The sequence below is a fragment of the Phoca vitulina genome, unplaced genomic scaffold (genome assembly GCF_004348235.1).
Source record: "Phoca vitulina isolate PV1807 unplaced genomic scaffold, GSC_HSeal_1.0 scaffold14, whole genome shotgun sequence".
Lineage (NCBI taxonomy): Eukaryota > Metazoa > Chordata > Mammalia > Carnivora > Phocidae > Phoca > Phoca vitulina.
This window is the reverse complement of record NW_022589717.1, coordinates 16,952,595-16,971,512: the sequence shown is the minus strand read 5'-3', so window position 1 is coordinate 16,971,512 and position 18,918 is coordinate 16,952,595. Positions and strand designations below refer to the sequence as shown.

At 39.5% G+C, this 18,918-nt stretch overlaps 1 protein-coding gene across 2 annotated transcripts; it reads right to left on the bottom strand.

Moving 5' to 3' along the window:
- Nucleotides 1–3,286: 3,286 nt before the first annotated feature.
- On the bottom strand, nucleotides 3,287–18,774 carry RAB33B (RAB33B, member RAS oncogene family). 2 transcript variants are annotated; one of them, XM_032412873.1, is made up of 3 exons: nucleotides 18,335–18,774; nucleotides 17,829–18,090; nucleotides 3,287–6,123 (listed from the first exon to the last, which is right to left on the bottom strand). In XM_032412873.1, the coding sequence occupies exons 2-3, from the start codon at nucleotides 18,063–18,065 to the stop codon at nucleotides 5,683–5,685; spliced, it is 678 nt and encodes a 225-aa protein (XP_032268764.1). In that variant the 5' UTR covers nucleotides 18,066–18,090; nucleotides 18,335–18,774; the 3' UTR covers nucleotides 3,287–5,682. The 2 variants fall into 2 exon arrangements, with proteins under 2 accessions (XP_032268764.1, XP_032268763.1); XM_032412872.1 differs by lacking the exon at nucleotides 18,335–18,774 and having other exon boundaries at nucleotides 17,829–18,201.
- Nucleotides 18,775–18,918: the final 144 nt, after the last annotated feature.

The window sequence follows — 18,918 nt, the reverse complement described above, 5'->3', positions numbered from 1 at the left end:
CCCACTTCAAGTGCCCTAAGAAACCATGTGAGAATTCTTATGTTACCTCAGAACAAGGAGTATCTTTCTAATTGTGACATAAAACTAAAATCATAAAAAAGATCGTTAGGTCTGACAAATTAAAATTATTTTCATGCCAAAACCATTACAAGCAGTCAATTGGCAAAGAACACACTAGAAAAAATATTTATAACACCTATAACAAAAAAAGGTTAACTTCTCAAATGTATAACGTATTCTTACAAATCAGTAAAAAGGACAAAGGATACAGACAATTCAACAGAAAAGGAACTACAAATGACCATTAAAAAGATGCTCTACCCTATTCACAATAAGAGAAAGGCAATTTTTCACCTATTGATTTGCAAAGATCAAAAGCTTTGATAACACTGCGTTGGTGAGAGTATAACGCAACAACACTCTTTCCATCACCAGCACAACCTCTGAGGAGGGCAATTAGAAACCCCACTCACAAATGCACGGACCTTTCATCTAGCAATGTCATTTCTAGGAATTTGCCCTTCAGACATATTCACACATTTACAAAATGATTTATGTAAAAGGTTATTCATCTCAATATTGTGTGAAATAGCAGAAGACTGTAAACAACCCAAATGTCCACCAATAGAGGGCTGTCTAAATAAATTATGGTCAACTAAAGGAATTCCATGAGGCCTAAGAGAAAAATGATGCTTACATATTTTAATATGAACTCATCTTCCGGATATCTTGTTGTTATGTACAGAAACAACAAATTCACAATCCTGGTTGGTTGTGGTGGAAGAACCAGGAAGCTGAGAGGAATAGGGAGAAGACTTCATTGTTTATTCATCTGTACATGGTCCAAATATTGAACCATGTGAATATACTTCCTATACAAAAATGTAGTAAAAAAAAAAGCCCTATTATTTGTCATATTTTATAGATAAATAGACCTCTCAAAGGACTGAGGAGCCAACAGAAGTAATGAAATGCGTTTATATACTCTAATTCTAAGGAATGAAGGACCAATAATGAAAATTCAACTTTTGTTTTAGTACCTAGTGTCCAGAACTTCAAGAAAAATATACAAAATCGTCTGTAACTAAATTATTTAAAAATATTTTAATATCTAATAGCATTAGGGAATAAAAGTTAATAATTTTAAATGAGAAGCTTCAGATGACTCAAAAATTTTGAAAAACAAATATGGAAATGACAGATCACAGGAATCAAACTTTTGGTATAGGCAATTTAAAGCAATACAATAATACAAAAAATAAGACTAAAAATATTCATTTTAAAAACATTTAGCTACATCCATGAGAGCAGTGTGTAGCCCTAAGGAAGAACCATACTAACTGCTTCATGAAATTAAATTTCTGACCTTGACCTTATCAACTTGTATTTAATTAGTCTCCAGCTCCTCAGGATTTTAACCCTGACACGTCTCCAATCCATATTCTTCCGCCAATGTCCCAGTGAAAGCTTTCCGTAGGCTTTTACGCTAAGCCAACTGGCCACCACGGTTCCATTCCTACATACCCTTCTCATTGCCACTGCTATTTCTAGCATAAATCTGATGGTCCCAATCACCACCTTGCTTTAACACTTCCATTAGTTACCCAAAACTCAAATGTTTTCATGTGGCTATTCTTTTTTTCCTTCCCTTCTTCAAAATTCTTTTCCCCCCAAATGTGGAAATTGCCTTTTTTTTTTGGTCCTGGGCTGGGCATCTGACTCTAGCCAGGCCGAAAACAGTCCATGCCAGAAATTTTGACTCAGGACTGACAATCTGTTCATTTGTCTTTGAATGTCTGCAGCACACAGAAGTTCAGAAGCAGTCAGTGGCCACATTTTCTGCCACCTGAACCAGAAAAGGGGAGAGAAATCCAGTTATGAAACAGAGAAAGAATGAAGATGTGCAGAGAAGCTTAAGCCCAGAGTTAGGAAACTGAGTGCCCAATCCCAGCTCTTCTTGGAGTCCAGCTGCATCCTTGTCCCTGGAGTCCCATAGGACGAGTCCGACCCTCTCAATAAATAACCCCTTAGTAGGCTGGTTCAAAGAAGAGTTTGATTCCTGTACCCAAGTCAGTCCTAATCCCCCCTCATATATGGCAACGTGGCGGCTCAACCACAGCCTCTCTTGATAGCCTCACTTCCCATTATTCTGACCAGCTAGCTCTTCATTCCCCTGTACTCACTCCCTTGCATCAAAGTCAAAGCATGACTCCATGCTCTGTGCTCATTGCCCTAAGTATTTATCTCCTTGATTACATTTACCATATTATGTTGCAGAATTCCCACTTGTTTATATATTATTTTATAAGTTCTTCAAGGACATCGTCTTACTTATGTAGCTCACTGCCTAACACAACTGGAAAACACATGGTGGGCACTAGACAAATGTTTGATAAATCAGGTTATTCCAATTAATTAATTCTTGCCACACAGGCTCTAGCAAATTTGCCCTCAAAAGACTTAAACAATTTCTCCCAAATCGGAGGGGGAGATGAATCATGTATGGACTCTGAGAAACAAACTGAGGGTTCTAGAGGGGAGGGGGGTCGGGGGATGGGTTAGCCTGGTGATGGGTATTAAAGAGGGCATGTATTGAATGGAGCACTGGGTGTTATATGCAAACAATGAATCATGGAACACTACATCAAAAACTAATGATGTAATGTATGGTGATTAATATAACATAATAATAAAAATAAAATAAAATATAATAAAAAAACTAATGATGTAATGTATGGTGATTAACATAATAAAATAAAAAAAAGACTTAACCAACTTACCATCTTAATATCTGATTAAGAAAGCAGTCTTTCATGAATAATGTAATTTTGTGTTTGAGCAGAAGAGTAACTAACGTGAAATAAATGGACGGGGCAAAGCAGTATCAACTTCTGGGGCCCAAACTCCAAGCCACACTCTCCTAAAGGGCCCGAATCAGCAACGTGAAGGTAGAAATTGCGATCTTAGACCTGCAACCTAATTCCTTCTCTTTACTGTCATACATTTTATAATTATTCATTTTGTTAAACTGTTTTACCTCTAAATCTGGAGATGTCAACCACTCTTACAGTATTTGTTTGCCCTGAAGTACTCTTAAACAAGCTGATTACTCAGCCACACAAATGGTTTTTTATCATTTAATTTTAATATTTAGGTTTTTTTTCCGAAAAGTTCTTTAACCCCAAATGTATTTCCAAATAGATTTGTTTGTTTATTTCTAACATATTATACATTACCTTGAAGGCAGAGGGGAAAAAAGATTTTTTTGTTTTACCCTGTAATCATCCTAATAACCAAAGGGAATGAAACACAATTTCTTTATGGCAAAGCTGGTTTATTGAACTTCATAAGGGAAATGTTACAATGACACTATTCCACAATGAAATTATTTAACTTTAGATTTCATGAGGAAACATATTAGCAATATACTGTCAATAAAGCATTGTCATTAATAGCTAACTATTAGATTCTGGATTAGCTTCCTTCGGTTGTTCTCAAATTAAGACTTTCCCAAAAGATATCTGATGTTTTCAATTAAGGATCACAATTAAAATAAATTCACACAGGAGTTACAAAATGTGTGACTTGTGCTTTAAAAATTTATAATTATTTGTTTGATAGCCACCATTCTGGAAGTGATTTCTCAACAAGGAAGTGTTTTATAAATATTCTCGAAAATATCTAAAACCTTTATCCCCATTCAACTGATAAGTATGCTTTTTTAAAAAATAAAAACATGTAGAAAAAAATTAAAACAGTAAATCATTACAAATGAGATACAAAGATTTTAAAATTAATAAATATTAAAGTGAAAAAATAATTCTTTCACAGAACTGTAAAGGATACCTACATTACGTTCTTATAAAAAGAAACAGTTAAATTATTTTTTTAACCATTATTAACAGCACTTAAAAACATAAATGTGCTTGGAAGGTTTGTAAACTTTCTTCCCACACTTTAGAAAATGTTTTAAAAGCAACAAACAGATTCCCTTCTTTAAAAAACTGTTACACCCACCACAATTAGCACAGTTGTCATTGTTTTACTACAAAAATAGTTACAAATCAACAATTTAAATTCAAACCATTTTTAATTCTAGCATGATAGGAAAATTGGATTAATCTCCGTAAACACAGATAAAGCCAACTTGTTTTTCCTTAAGCTCTAATATTTAAAACTGAATAATTATTTCCTATAATTACTTCTTTCAGTTCATTTAATAGCATTACCTTGTTTTTATAATTAAATTATCCAATTAGGATCACCATGATGATTAAACAAAACTCCTAAACTAGATTAGATTACATATCTGATTTCCCACATTCTGAAAATATTATAAGTATAATCATCTTTTGGCTTAATTACCTCTAAAATTAGGAATGACACCAATCTATCAGAATTAGTGAATGTGCACCCTTCAGTTAAAGTTCATGGCTTACGTTCCATTCATGTAATAGCTTTGTATACAAGCTTACTATTTTCTATGTGCAAAGTCTTAAATTCAAAATAAACATACTTAGGGTAAGAAACTTCTTCAACTATTCTTTACACCACTGAGGGAGATAGACAAGGTATTTCTCAATATCTACTTTATTTTTCATAATGAGGAGGAATAGCTTGTTGTGACCATAAAATTTAAAGATTTTAAAAACTGATACACTGTAACACAATACTATTACAGAAATATATGTAGACTCCTAGGAATTAGAGGTACACCTTCAGAGCTACAATCCAAACAGAAGTTGATTTGTTAATTCAACCTTTAGTCATTAAATTGACTGACTGTGGGAGAGAGCAAGAGGTACTATGCCAGATACACAGCTTCAAATTACTAAAAGCTAAGAGAACAGGTCTCCTGGGGTAGCCAGGAACCACATTTACCTATTTTCCCCCAAGTTACAACTCCTCCAATGCTTTCAATTGGTTTTTCACTAAAGATATCATAATAAAATATAAAGCACCTTATTATGTCACTTCATTTACATTAAAGTCAGACTTGCTTTTGCATATTCTAATAGAATTTAGTAAGAAAACAAATTATTTTTCTAAAAATAACAATGACTTCTGTAGATCTGATATATTGATTAGAAATATCAAGCATCTGGAATCACTGGAAGTCATTCTTTATGCGCTGAGAACCAGGAAATATTCTATGCCTTCTCCCCACACTGGAACTAAATACAGTCTTGGCTCTCAAATGTACCAATAATAATGCAATTAAGTACATCAATAATACAAAGACAGAACTCCAGGGAGAGGCAAATACCAGTTTTGTCCTATTGAGAACACTTCCCATTCAAAGGACATACCTAGTAAGTATGTCCTAAACCCTTAATTTTTTTTTCAATCCCAGAACACAGGACTGAACAGTCATTTACTCCTAAAATACCATTGTGCTCTCATTTGAAGCCTCCTTCGCTGGGCTCTCAATGGGAAGATGTTCTAATTCATCCTACCTTTACTTCATTTTCAACCTCAGGTGAAAACCAACTTTTGCCCTGTGTTGTCACAATGACAAATGTAACTAAGTAGATACAAAATACAAAAATTAGCATGACAATGATAAATAGTAAAATGTCAGGATGATCCATTATATTTGAGATTAAATCTTATGACTTATCACTGTCATACTTCAAAAGCATTTCTTTAGTCAAAATTAGATAGTATAATAAAGACTGTTACTTAGCACCAGCATGTCATTGCAGGCTTTGGTTCAGGCTTCAGGATAATTCCGTTATCAGGGGGTTGACTAAGCATTAATGGTTTGTGGCTCTTAAGTTTATGAGCCAAGGTCATAAATATAGCTTCCACGTGGTCATTATCATTGGGGTTTTTCGCAGAGGTTTCAAACAAAGGCATACTGTGTGTGTCAGCAAATTTTTGTGCCAAGTCTGTAGGTACTTGCAGGGCACTTCTCAAGTCACATTTATTTCCAACGAGAATCCGTGGTATATCACTGGCTAGCAAATGTTGTCTGCATTCTTCTATCCAAGATGGCAGGCTATGAAAACTAGCCATGTTAGTCATATCGTACACGAAGACAACGGCATGGACATTTCTGTAATAATGCTGTACCATGCTCTTCCTAAATCGCTCTTGTCCTGCTGTGTCCCATAACTGGATCTGAAAATGAAAAGAGAAAACTGAAAACTTCATTCCAATTATACATATTGAAAATTTTAATCAACTCCGCATGGTCTTTAGTACTTCTTCACTTAAATTACTTTGTTCTTGTCCATAATGCCTTTTCAGTGTAATTTATGAGATCCAGACTTCATGATACTATAGTTACCTCATAATTAATACTAGTGTCAGAACAAATATTTCAACTCAGCACTTAAATTTCAGTAAGTTAAATTTGTTTGGATGAAATTACACCTCAAAAACTGATTTTAGGGATGCCTGGGGGCTCAGTCAGTTGGGTGTCTGCCTTTGGCTTGGGTCATGATCCCAGGGTCCTGGGATCGAGCCCCACATCGGGCTCCTTGCTCAGCAGGTCGCCTGCTTCTCCCTCTGCCTGCCGCTTCCCCTGCTCTTGCTCTCTCTCTCTCTCTGAAAAATAAATAAATGAAATCTTAAAAAAAAAAAAACCAATTGATTTTAAAATATTAAATTGCGGGCGCCTGGGTGGCTCAGTTGGTTGGGCGACTGCCTTCAGCTCGGGTCGTGGTCCTGGAGTCCCGGGATTGAGTCCCGCATCGGGCTCCCTGCTCAGCAGGGAGTCTGCTTCTCCCTCTGATCCTCCCCTTCTCGTGCTCTCTGTCTCCCATTCTCTCTCTCAGATAAATAAATAAATAAATCTTAAAAATAAAATAAAATATTAAATCGACACGCCTGGGTGGCTCAGTCAATTAAGCATCTGCCTTCCGCTCGGGTCATGGTCCCAGGGTCCTGGGATTGAGCCCCACATCGGGCTCCCTGCTCAGTGGGGAGCCTGCTTCTCCCTCTCCCTCTCCCCCTGCTTGTGTTCCCTCTCTCGCTGTCTCTCTGTCAAATAAATAAATAAAATCTTTAAATAAATAAAATATTAAGTAAAAATGTATCAGGTTTTAACATACATGTTAAGTATCTAATTGCTTTTTTTTTCCTTTAAGATATTTTTTATTTAGGGGCACCTGTGTGGCTCAGTCGGTTAAGCGCCTGCCTTCTGCCCCACCCTGCTCTCATGCTCTCTCTCTCTCTCTCAAATAACTAAGAGAGAGAGAGTGCGCACAAGCAAGGGGAGTGGCAGGCAGAGGGAGAGGGAGAAGCAGGCTCCACACTGAGCAAGGAGCCCAACGCAGGGCTCGATCCCAGCACCCTGGGATCATGACCTGAGCTGAAAGCAGATGTTTAACCAACTGAGCCACCCAAGCACCCCCAATTAAGCGACTAATTCCTGTAAATTTAATTACTATATGCCCTTCTCTACCTTCCACTAGACTAACTTAAAATAGTAGACTTAAGACAGATGTTAGGAGTCATTAGGTCTAGTCCCCAAACATATATATATATATATGTGTGCGTGTGTGTATATATATATACATTCTATGAAATCTATGAAATCCCCCTTGAAAATCTTAAAAGGCTAGAAAAATCACTTATTTAACCTAAACATCTTTACCAACAAGACTATTTCAATATCTCCTAACTGAAATATGGGGGGGGGGGGGGGCGGCACTGAGGAAAATAATATCTACAGGTAAATATAAGTCATGTGTTATGATTCTCTTAGAACACTGAATTCCCCTGCCTTTGTTTACTTCCTAAAAAAGTTAAGTGATAAGGGTGGAAAGATTAGGGGTAGATGCTTAGATAACTTTTGACCTAAAGACTTTTACTATTTATATAAATTCAGGCTATGGACTGGAAGCCTCAACTGGTGATTTTTCACAGAATGACACAGAAGTAGAGGGAAATGAGAGGATCCTGTAGAGGGCCCATAAAAGTAAGTAGGATATAAGACATAAATAGTGCTCAGAATATGGCAGCACATGGTAATTACTCAATTAAGATGTAATAAATGAATAAATACATTTTTAAAAATGTGATTAGAGATGAAAATATTGATCACCAATCTCTTCCGTGGTACCTGAATTAAAAAAAAAAAAAGTTTTTTAGTAATCTCTACACCCAATGCGGGCCTTGCACTCACAACCCCAAGATCAAGAGTTGCATGCTCTTCTGACTGAGCCAGCCAGGCACCCCCATGCTACCTTAAGTTTTATCAGCTCTGATTTTTTTTTTTTGGTAGTTCTTTTTAAGACCAAATTTCTCCATTTTCTTAATATTCTCCCTTTCTTTCTAATTAACATAAACCAGATTTTGCTCCAGGCAGAGAATATAAAATACTATACAAACTTGATCTCTCAGGCTCTCCTGGAAATAAGGGAGGCCAAATGACATAGTTCTAGCCAGTAACTGGTAGACAGTCTTTCAGTGGGGTTTTCCGGGGAAACTATGGATATGTGATTTTAAAAAAGATAAAGCATTTGGCACGTGCCTTTTACACCTCTCTCACCCTACTCTTTCTGCCTGGAATGGGATATAATGACTGGAGGTTCAGCAACCATCTCATGAGCATGAAGAAGGCCACACACAAGAATGGCAGAAGTCTACATAAACCTGGAATCCTGCTGACAGGGTACCATCACACAGACTGCTGCCTCTGGTCTCCTTATAACATGAGAAAAATAAAACCTCACACCATATATAAAAACTTACTCAAAATGGGTAAAAAAAACTAAATTTAAGAGCTGAAACTATGAAATTCTTAGAAGAAAACATAGGGATAAATATTTGTGACCACTGGGTTAGACAATGGTTTCTAAGATACGATATTTAAAGCATAAGCAATCAAAGAAAAAATAGATAAACTGGACTTCATCAAAATTAAAAATGTTTGTGTTTCAAAGAATATTATCAAGAAACTAAAAGTCAACTCACAGAATGGGAGAAAATACCTGTGAATAATATCTGATAGGGGTGTACCATCCAGAATATTTAAGACCTCTTATAACTCAATAATAAAAGGACAAATAAACCAATTTAAAAACTGGCAAAGAATCTGAATAGACATTTCTCCAAAGAAAATATACAAATGGTCAATAAGCACATGACAAGAGGCTAAATATCATTAGCCATCAAGGAAATGCAAATCAAAAACAAATGAAATACCACTTTACACTCACACCAGGATGGCCATTAAAAAAACAATAAAGATGGACAATAACAAGGGCTGGTGGAGATGTAGAAAAATTGGAATCTTCATACATTGCTGGTGGGGATGTAAAATAGTGCAGCCACTTTAGAAAACAGTTTGGCAGTTTCTCAAAAAGTTAATCAGACTATGACTTACCCACAAAAAGGAATGAAGTACTGATACATGCTACAACAAAGATGAACCTCCAAAATACACTAAATGAAAAAGGCCAGACATATATTCTATGGTTCTATTTATATAAAGTATCCAAAATAGAGAAATCCATAGAGATAGAACACAGATTTGGTGGTTGCCAGGGCTGGGGGATGGGGAGACTGTTGAATGGGGGAGGGGCTTTACTTTGGCGTGACTGAAATATTTTAAAACTGGACAGACGTGTGGTTATACAACATTATGAATCTACTGAATGCCACTGAATTGTTTACTTTAAAATAGTTAATCTTATGTTATCTGAATTTCACTTCCATAAATTATTTAAAAAAGAAAAACAGAGTTGCTACATGACCCAGTAATTCCACTCCCAGGTATGTACTGAGAGAACCGAAAAGATGTTCACACAAAAACTTGTACCCAAATGTTCATAGCAGCAGTATTCATAATAGCTAAAAGGTAGAAACCAGGGGCACCTGGGTGGCTCAGTTGGTTAAGCGACTGCCTTCAGCTCAGGTCATGATTCTGGAGTCCCTGGATCGAGTCCCGCATTGGGTGCCCTGCTCAGCGGGGAGTCTGCTTCTCCCTCTGACCCTCCCCCTCTCATGCTCTCTCTCTGTCTCATTCTTTCCTCTCAAATAAATAAATAAAATCGTTAAAAATAAATAAATAAAAATAAATAAATAAATTTTAAAAAAAGGTAGAAAGCACCCAAATATCCATCAACTGATGAAGGAAGAAGCAAAATGTATGTCCATATAATATTGTTCAGCCATAAAAAGGAATGAAGTACTGATACATGCCACAACGTGGATGAATCTAGAAACATGATCTTAAGTGCAGGAAGCCAGACACCACAGGCCACATATTGTAAGATTCTATGTCTGTGAAGTGTCCAAGATAGGCAAATCCAGAGACAGAAAGTAGACAGTGCCTGCCAGGGTTGAGGGAAGGGAAGGAATGGGGAATGACTGTTAAAATGGGCATGGGGTTTCTTTTCGGAGCTCTGGAATCAGATAGTGATGAGAGTGAATATACTAAACCTTGTGAATATACTAAAAACCACTAAATTGTATATTTTAAAAGGGTAAATTTTATGGTATATGAATTATATCTGTTTTTTAGAGTGACCCAAAAAAAGAAAGAAAAAAAAAAACAACCAACCCCACTCCAAACTGTATCTTTAACATTTAGAAAGATATTTGGGGAATAATTTGGATGACCTATATAAAAGCTGTCCAAAAAACTGGAGCTGATCTTTTCTCTTTTAATAACATTTCGTGTAGCTCAGGTATTCAAAAACCATTTCATCAATGCAAAATGATTTATAATGTTTTAAGCAAAGAATATTTGTAAGTTAAAAACAAATAAATGAAAAACACACGAGGAAATAATACCAAATAACCATGGTTGTCGTTAAGGCAATTTCCCCTTTTATTTCTACTTTTCTGTTTTCCATAACAACCAATCACTTTTTCTATAAAAACTAAACTCTAAAAAAAATAATAATTACATAGAATTTAAACCTGCCTCAAAGAACTGTGAAAGTCCCCAATAACAGTGGTGATGATGAGGCTGTTTATCCCTAAGAAAACCGTTCGTTTGTTTGTTGTTTTAGGATGGGATGGACTCAACAATACTTGGTTTTCCATCAATCCTGTTCAGAACTATGCATTCTACCCTTATTAAGACTTGCAGGAAACAAGAGGTATGAAATAGTAAATTTTACACTTTACCATAAAGCCATAAAAGTAATTACTAAGTTAATGAGGCATTTACAAAGGATTATTTAAAGATTTTAATTATTTATTTGTCAGAGAGAGAGAGAGAGCACAGGTAGGGGGGTAGCAGCAGAGGGAGAGGGAGAAGTAGACTCCCTGCTGAGCAGGGAGCCCGATGTGGGACTCGATCCCAGGACCCTGGGATCATGACCTGAGCTGAAGGCAGACACTTAACCGACTGAGCCACCCAGGTGTCCCACAAAGGAGTATTTAAAAAGACGCTTCAAAATTTCACTGACGGAATTGCTGAAATAGTGAAGGCTCAGGCCAAGGCACACAGACATGCTGTCTGCGACCTTCAGGCCTGCATGGGACACTGAGGCTAGGGCAAGGGGACTGGGGATGAGCAGAGAGAGACTCAGCAAAGAAAGGACGGCACAGGAACATGGCTTTGGTTCAGTTAGGAAGTATTTTCAGAGCAGTTTTTCCCAATTTAACAATGTTTTATAAAAAAAAAATGGTTAATACATGCTCCCATAGATATTACTCCCACTTTACACATTATAAGGACAACACAAAATATACTTCAATAATATTTCACAAATCTCAACTTTAAATTCTAATACGAAGTTCCAACAAAGACGGCAACCTAGCTATTTGCTAAATCCCAACAGGAGATTCTTATTGTTGATGAAATCTCTTTTAGTAGTTTTATGACCAAAATGAAAAATGATCTGGCTAAACGGACTTAATACTGTTTTTGCTTGACTGAAAATGATAAAGGTATTAACCCAAATGATCAGGTATCAAATTTCCATTAGTTTCCCTTATTACCTCAATTCTGGATTTCCAGAGTAGCCTACCAATTGATCTCCTTGTTTCCATACATTCGATATGTATCCCCTTAGCGCTACCTAGTTTAGAAACTGAGCTACTCAGAGAAGTCCAAGGCATTACCAGACATGGATCCTGCTCTAAGTAAGACTGAAAAAGACTTAATAGAAGAGGTAGAGACACCTACATAATACAGTGAGTTAAGAGATCATTTAAAGGCTCAGGTAAGGTGCTGGAGGGAGTTTATAGAAGGAATAAATAGAATGGAGAAGGAGGGATGGGATATTTTTAATAGACACACTGAGTTTAATAAGGAAAAATTACATGTGGTGAAATTTGAGCAGAGGGAATATTCCAGGCAGAGTGGGGCATGCAAGGAGAAACATAGGGATCAGCAAATAAGCAGCTAGACTATAGGGTACCCGAAGGAAATTAATGGGAAAAAAAGTTTAAAAAGCAATCTGGAGCAAGATGAAGGAAGTCCGACATTAATTTTTAAAAGTTGGAATTTTACAACATAATGGAGAACTACCCAGGGCATCTGAGGCAAGGGACATTAATCTCCCTAAAGTGGAACACTAATCTGGCATTTTGGCAATAATGTACAAAATAGGCTCATTGAGTACTGGGCATGAGATGAGTTGAGTTGCTGCAACAGTTCACAGGGAGGTAAGAAAGACCTGAACTAGGATTTTGAAGAAAGGATGGATGAGAGAATCATGTATGTAGAGAACCAGCTCGATTTAGGTACTAAAGAGAGGGACAAGGCCTTGAGGATAAGGAGGACGCCATCATGACAACCTGGGCGATGTGGGGAGAAACAGGAGAAGCAGATTTGCCGGGGAAGATGAACTCACTTCAGACATTCAAGGCGAAGGAGGGAATATCCAAATAGCCATGTCCAGAAGATAGTAGGAAAGGCAGAGTAAGATGAGGAGAGAGGTGGGCTAAACAAAGATCTGGAAGTTATCTTCATGGACTGACAGCTGACATCAAGAGACTACCAAAGGAGAGAATGTAGATAGAAAACCAGGTCAAGGGGTAGACTGAGTCTCACTCTAGATTCATTCTCAATTGCTGCCACATTTATTTTCCTAAAACACTCGGACTTTTTACCAAGCATACAAAATGAAGCCTAGACTCTTTAGCTTTGTTTCTCAAACTCTTCACAAACGTTGCCACCAACGCCTTCAAATTCTTCCCACTTGCCACCTTTCCACAGGAACCTCTGATCCTGCTGGAGTATCCTGCTAATGGTCCTCTTCAGAAAAGCCCTCTCAGCTCTGCCTTCCCTCTGTGAAACCTCACCTAGCACTCTAAGCACAAATGATTCCTCCACCCACATCCAAACAATAACTTGGCACTCATTCATCGCCTGATTTTAATGGTCATCTTTTTAGGTATATAAATCTTCCCCCAATCTAGGACAACGATTCATCTAGGCACTATAGCAGGGTCAGCAAACTTTTTCTGTAAAGGGTCAGAATAGTGAATATCTTAGGCTCTGAGGGCCTAACAGTGTCTGTCACAACTACTCAACTCTGCCACTGTAGCGCAAAAGCAAGCACAGTGTGTGAACACAGGAGCACAGCTGTGTTTCAATACTTCATTTATAAACACTAAAATGTGAATTTCACATAATTTTCACCTGTCATGAAATCATATTCTTACGATTTCCCCCCCAATCATTTAAAGAAGTAAAAATCATTTGTAGCTTGCAGGCCATATAAAAACAGGCAGCAAGCTATATTCGGCCCTCAAGCGTGGTTTGCCAACCCCTATGATGTATCATAATTCTTTGTGACTAACAAAAATGTCATCTTTCCTGCAATTACTCATTAAATATTTGTTTTACCCATGGGGGAAGAGGTGTCCCGATTATGTTCCTTTAGTTAATATTAATATCTTTTATTTCACATGGCAAAATGTCATACCTCTATAATTGATAAGTAAGCAATCCCAATGTTCAAATAGAAACTGCTGACCCCTAATGAGAAGATGGATTAAATGCAACATGAGGCTTTAATTACTCTGTCGGTGTCTGCCATTGTAAAATGCTTGTATGAAAGGAATATAGCTAGTTATGATGGGGATACACATACAAGGAAGGAGCATAAGAATTAGGGTTGAGAGTCTTAATTTAAAAATCAAATGGGTTTTTATTTAAAGAATTCATTTTATAATTTTGTTCAACTTCCAAAATTCTGCAAACAAGATTTTCCTTTTTCAACCATACATATATAGTACTTAGGAACAGATGAACAAATATAGACTTTGCTACATTTCATAAAACATTTTAACTGATTCTGAAAGGGCACTGCCCTAAGACATGCTTTCTGAAAAACTTAACAGTCCACAATTAAAAACATTTAACACAGGGCACCTGGGCGGCTCAAATGGTTAAGTGTCCAACTCTTGATTTTGGCTCAGGTCATGATCTTGGGGTGGTGGGAAAGAGCCCCGAGTTGGGCTCCCCGCTCAGTAGGGAGTCTGCTTGAGATTCTCTCCCTCTGCCCCTCCCCCCACTCACGTGTGTGCACGTGAGCACGCGTTCTCTCTCTCTAATAAATAAATCTTAAAAAAAAAAATTTTAACATAATATCTCACTTTTACCAAACAAATAAAAATGTCCAGAATGTCATGTTGTTACTAAAGTAACATAAAGCTTTCCAGCTTTCACTTTAAGATGAAAAATGAAAAGACATGTCATTTCAGATTAGGCTAAAAATTTTCCAAAGAGAAAATACATATGAACATTTCAGTAGCACTTAAGATATATTACAGGTTAACAACAAAAAAGCAGAAGCAGGACATGGAATAAAGCTCTTCTATATTCAGTTTTTTTTAAGATACTAAAAAAGTTTTTTGTTTAAAAATTTTATTTATTTATTAGAGAGAGAGAGAACAAGAGCACATACTTGGTAGAAGGGGCAGAGGGAGAAGAAGCAGCAGACTGCCCGATGAGCAGGGAGCCCGATTGGGGGAGGCTTGATTCCAGGACCCCGAGAACACCACCTAAGCTGAAATCAAGAGTCAGATGCCTAACTGGACTGAGCCACCCAGGCACCCCTAAAAATAGTTTTGTTTTTTGTTTTTTGTTTTTTTTCCTAAAAATAGTTTTTAAAAAAAATGTCCTGGGGCACCTGGGTCCTGAGATCGAGTTTCCCATCCAGCTCCTTGCTCAGCTCCTTGCTCAGCGGGGAGTCCGCTTGAGATTCTATCCCTCTCCCTCTGCCCCTCCCCCCACTCACTCACTCTCAAATAAATAAATAAATCTTAAAAAAAAAAAGTCCAATATATAATGTATGGCTGTTTTGGAATGTCTTTGTTTCTTAAAACTTTGTGAAAAAAACCAATGTCCAATATAGTCATGTCTTTTTCTACTACAGAAATCTCAGAATATTTCTGTTAGTCTTTTCAACCACAATAAAAACCTTTCAAGTCTTAAAAGTTGGAGGTACCAGTCGGGTGCCTGGGTGGCTCAGTCGGTCAGGCGTCTGCCTTTGGCTCAGGTCATGATCCCGGAGTCCTGGGATCGAGACCCACATCAGGCTCCCTGCTCAGCGGGGGGCCTGCTTCTCCCTCTCCCTCTGTGCGCTCTCTCGCTCTCTCTCAAGTAAATAAATTTTTAGGAAAAAAAAAAAAGTTGGAGGTACAAATCAATGGCTAAGGCCTTAGAAGAAAAAGAAACTCAGTATCCAGGTCTCTACCAATCAAACAGGTTAGGCTAAAGCTCAGAAGGAATAATCCCAGAAAAAAATATTTTCTCCTTACTGCTCTCAATCAGAACAATGAACTCTGTGCTCCCAGATTCATCACATTTATGGTTCTGGTTTACTTATCACCTCCAGCACTTACCCCAGTAGTTAAGCAGTCAGCTTAGATACTGGACATGTTTTATATTTTTTCAATATAAGTATCTCTTAAATTTGCAACTGATTCATCTGAGATGTTCAAGTACAAATGGCAACCCATAAGTAGGTAAAGGAGGAAAATCCCAACTCCTCCCCTGCCTCCATTCCCTCTACTTATTTCTTTAAAATCATGCTTTTAGGGTAATTTTTCTCACCTTCAGCTGTCTGTTTATGCCCTACTTTACCTCTACTTCACGCTTTGGGTGCACAGCCATAGAAATGATGGTGCCAAAGAGGGATAATGATGTTAAGCCACCAAGGAAGAAGAATCTTCTTAAGATTACCAATTATGAACCAGGTGCTTCATATATGTTCTCATGTGATCCTCTCATCTAATCTCATCTAATCTCATATGGTATTATCATCCCAACTTTTTCAGAAAAGAAAAAAGTCTCTGAAAGATTAAAGAACCTGCCTTAGGACTAGAGTAACCAACTACCCCAGTTCACCTGAGACTGAGGGGGTTCCTGGGATGTGGGAATTCCAGTTTTAAAACTAGGAAAGTCTTGGGCAAAATTGGTCACCCATCTAAGGACACACAGCCCATCCTTACCCTTTTGTAGGTTCAAACTTGAGCCAAGTCAGTTGGGCTCCAAAGCCCATGCACTTTCTCCCAGGACTCCTGCTTTTCCCAAACTAACCTCCTTCTCAAACCTCAGAAGCCCCTTTATTTCCCTCACCCTCAGGATTCTGGGCCTAACCTAATTCTGATGAAAAAGATTCAGTCTCTTCTTATTCTGTCTTTTCCTCTGTAATATATACAGATCTTTCTTAACTCCCTAATACAGAGTACCCAAGGGACCACCACTGGCAGCCTGAATGGAATGATAAGATTAAAATAAAAACTAAAAGGTAAAAGGGCCTATAGAAGGCTGATTTCTTTTCAACCCTATTTCTCCTTTACATCATTAGCATTTAAACCCCTTTGGGGATGGGGTGGGGAAGGACGGTGGTTGGAGAACTAAAAAATAAATTGTTCTTGCCTCAAGGATGTGAGGATAGGAATGAAGAAATAAGTCTGCTTTTTCTCCCACAGGGGAACTGAGGTAAAGATGAACATCTTAATTTAAAGCAAAAAAGTAAACACTATAAGGAAGGCAGAGCTTTTCCTGGGGTCTGTATGTTTTAAGGGGTGGTATTAGCTAGTGGCTGCAGACTTAGTGGTGGTCTGGAATGAAGAGTGTGTCTAAGGTTTATACCAGCACAAGGTCTCGCCTTGTCACTGATCCTCATTTTCCAATGTACCCATTCCAACCCCTCAGAACCCTAATCTTGGCCTTGGGCCTACTACCTTTTCCACTATAATTGAGTCCCTAGTCTCAGGAGCCACCAGTAAGAATTAAGAACTGGGATAGGGTGGCGCTAAGAATGTGCTTTCGGCAAACCAAGCAGGAACTATTCATGTATAGAATGTTTCTGCAGGAAAACAAATTTTTCTAAACAACTCAATGTCATACAGAAACTTCTGAAGCAAAACTGCATGCAAGAGAACACCTAACTACTTCCTCAAAGGCAATACGGTTTTACTTCCACAGTATCAAGGGCAGTGCTCAGACAATTGTTTAATAAATGATATTTATTAAATGTTTTCCACGCTTGAGAAATTTCACTGTTTTTCCTTCGGCCTTACTTCACTGACTCCCAACACATAAGACACTGCCAATGAGTCTATGGATACCTTCTACACTCTGTGCTACTCAATGTGTGGTTCACGGACTAGTTGCATCTGCATCACCTGCGACCTCACCAAATTAGAATCTGCATTTAAAAAAAAAAAAACAAGTTGCCCGGGTAAATCGCGGGACATTAAAGTTTGTGGAGCACTGCCTTAGAAGTTTGCTATATATAAATCCTTCCAATCCCCAGCTCCAATCTCTACATCAGCTTGAGAAAAGACGAAGCGCACACGTTGCACAGGGCCAGCGATTAACCTACGGTGGGGCTGGGACCTGTCATCCCAAGGCATCTTTCCTCCCTGACAGTCATCCCCCCCCCACCCCCGCTCACCTTGATGCGCTCCCCATCTATCTCCACCGCACGTTCTCGGAAATCCACCCCGATAGTAGCCTCGGTGCGGTCGGGGAAACGGCCGGCGCAGAAGCGGTAGGTTAGGCACGTCTTGCCCACGTTGGAGTCACCGATCACGATTATCTTGAAGATACGGGAGCGAGCCGGAGGCAGAAATACTGAAGCCCCTGACACCGCACCGCTGGACGAGAAGCTTGCCTCGAGAGACGACTCCATCTCCGTTCTCCGGACCCGCCCCAAACTGAGGCGGAGAAAAGCAGACGCGTAAAGACTTGAGAGATTACGCCACCTCGAGCGAGCGCGCCCAGCCTGCCGGCTCGGCTGCGCAACGTCGCAGGAGCCACCGCCCTCCAGCCCGGCAGCGCGCGTGCGCACCTTCCCGCCCCCGCGTCGCGCAGGTGCGGCGCCCACCAGCCGCGTCTCGCTGCTCCTCCCACCTAGCCCGCGGCTCCGCCCCGCCGTCACTGCTGGCGGCAGCAGTCTACCTGGAAAGGCTTGACGGCCGCGGGGCCCGGCGGGGGCTTGACGGCGGGTGCGGAGGGCTAGCCCACCGAGCGGCCAAGCAGAGCGCCCCAGGCCCGGCACCCAGGCTGGCCCGGCCTCGCCACGTCCAAGGCTCCCGCCCTCCGGAGGAAGCCGCGCAATCACTCTGGGGGCGGGGAGAGAAAGACAGCTGAAAGGAAGGAGGTACCACCAGGCACTCTCTCGCGAGAGGGCCGAGGAGCCGCCTTAAACTGGGGCGTGTGCCTGGTGAGGGGCCGTTAAGGTCTTCGGAAGGCTGGGATGTAGGGTTCGGCGCCGTTGTGGACGTTGGTGGGGGTTCCCCGGACTTGCAGGTGGAAGCGGGTTCTCTTGGCTTGCAGCCGGGGGCTGCGGAGTCGGCTGTGCCCCCTGCCTCCTCCGGGCCCTCTGGACCCCAGGAGCTGGGACAGCAACGAGGACTGTAGGGGGTGGGGCGTGAGGCGCCGCCGGAAGGCGCGGGACGCTGGTGGAGGCGAGCTCCGGGCCTTGCGGAGTTCGGCAGCCTTGGTCTTGGCAGGCTCTTGGTTGACAGTGAGCAGGTGGGAGG

Coding starts and splice junctions, on each gene's coding strand:
- RAB33B (XM_032412873.1), bottom strand. CDS start 18,065: ATGGAGTCGTCTCTCGAGGCAAGCTTCTCGTCCAGCGGTGCGGTGTCA. Junction 6,124..17,828: donor TAGATGGGGAGCGCATCAAG/GTGAGCGGGGGT, acceptor TTTCATTTTCAG/ATCCAGTTATGGGACACAGC.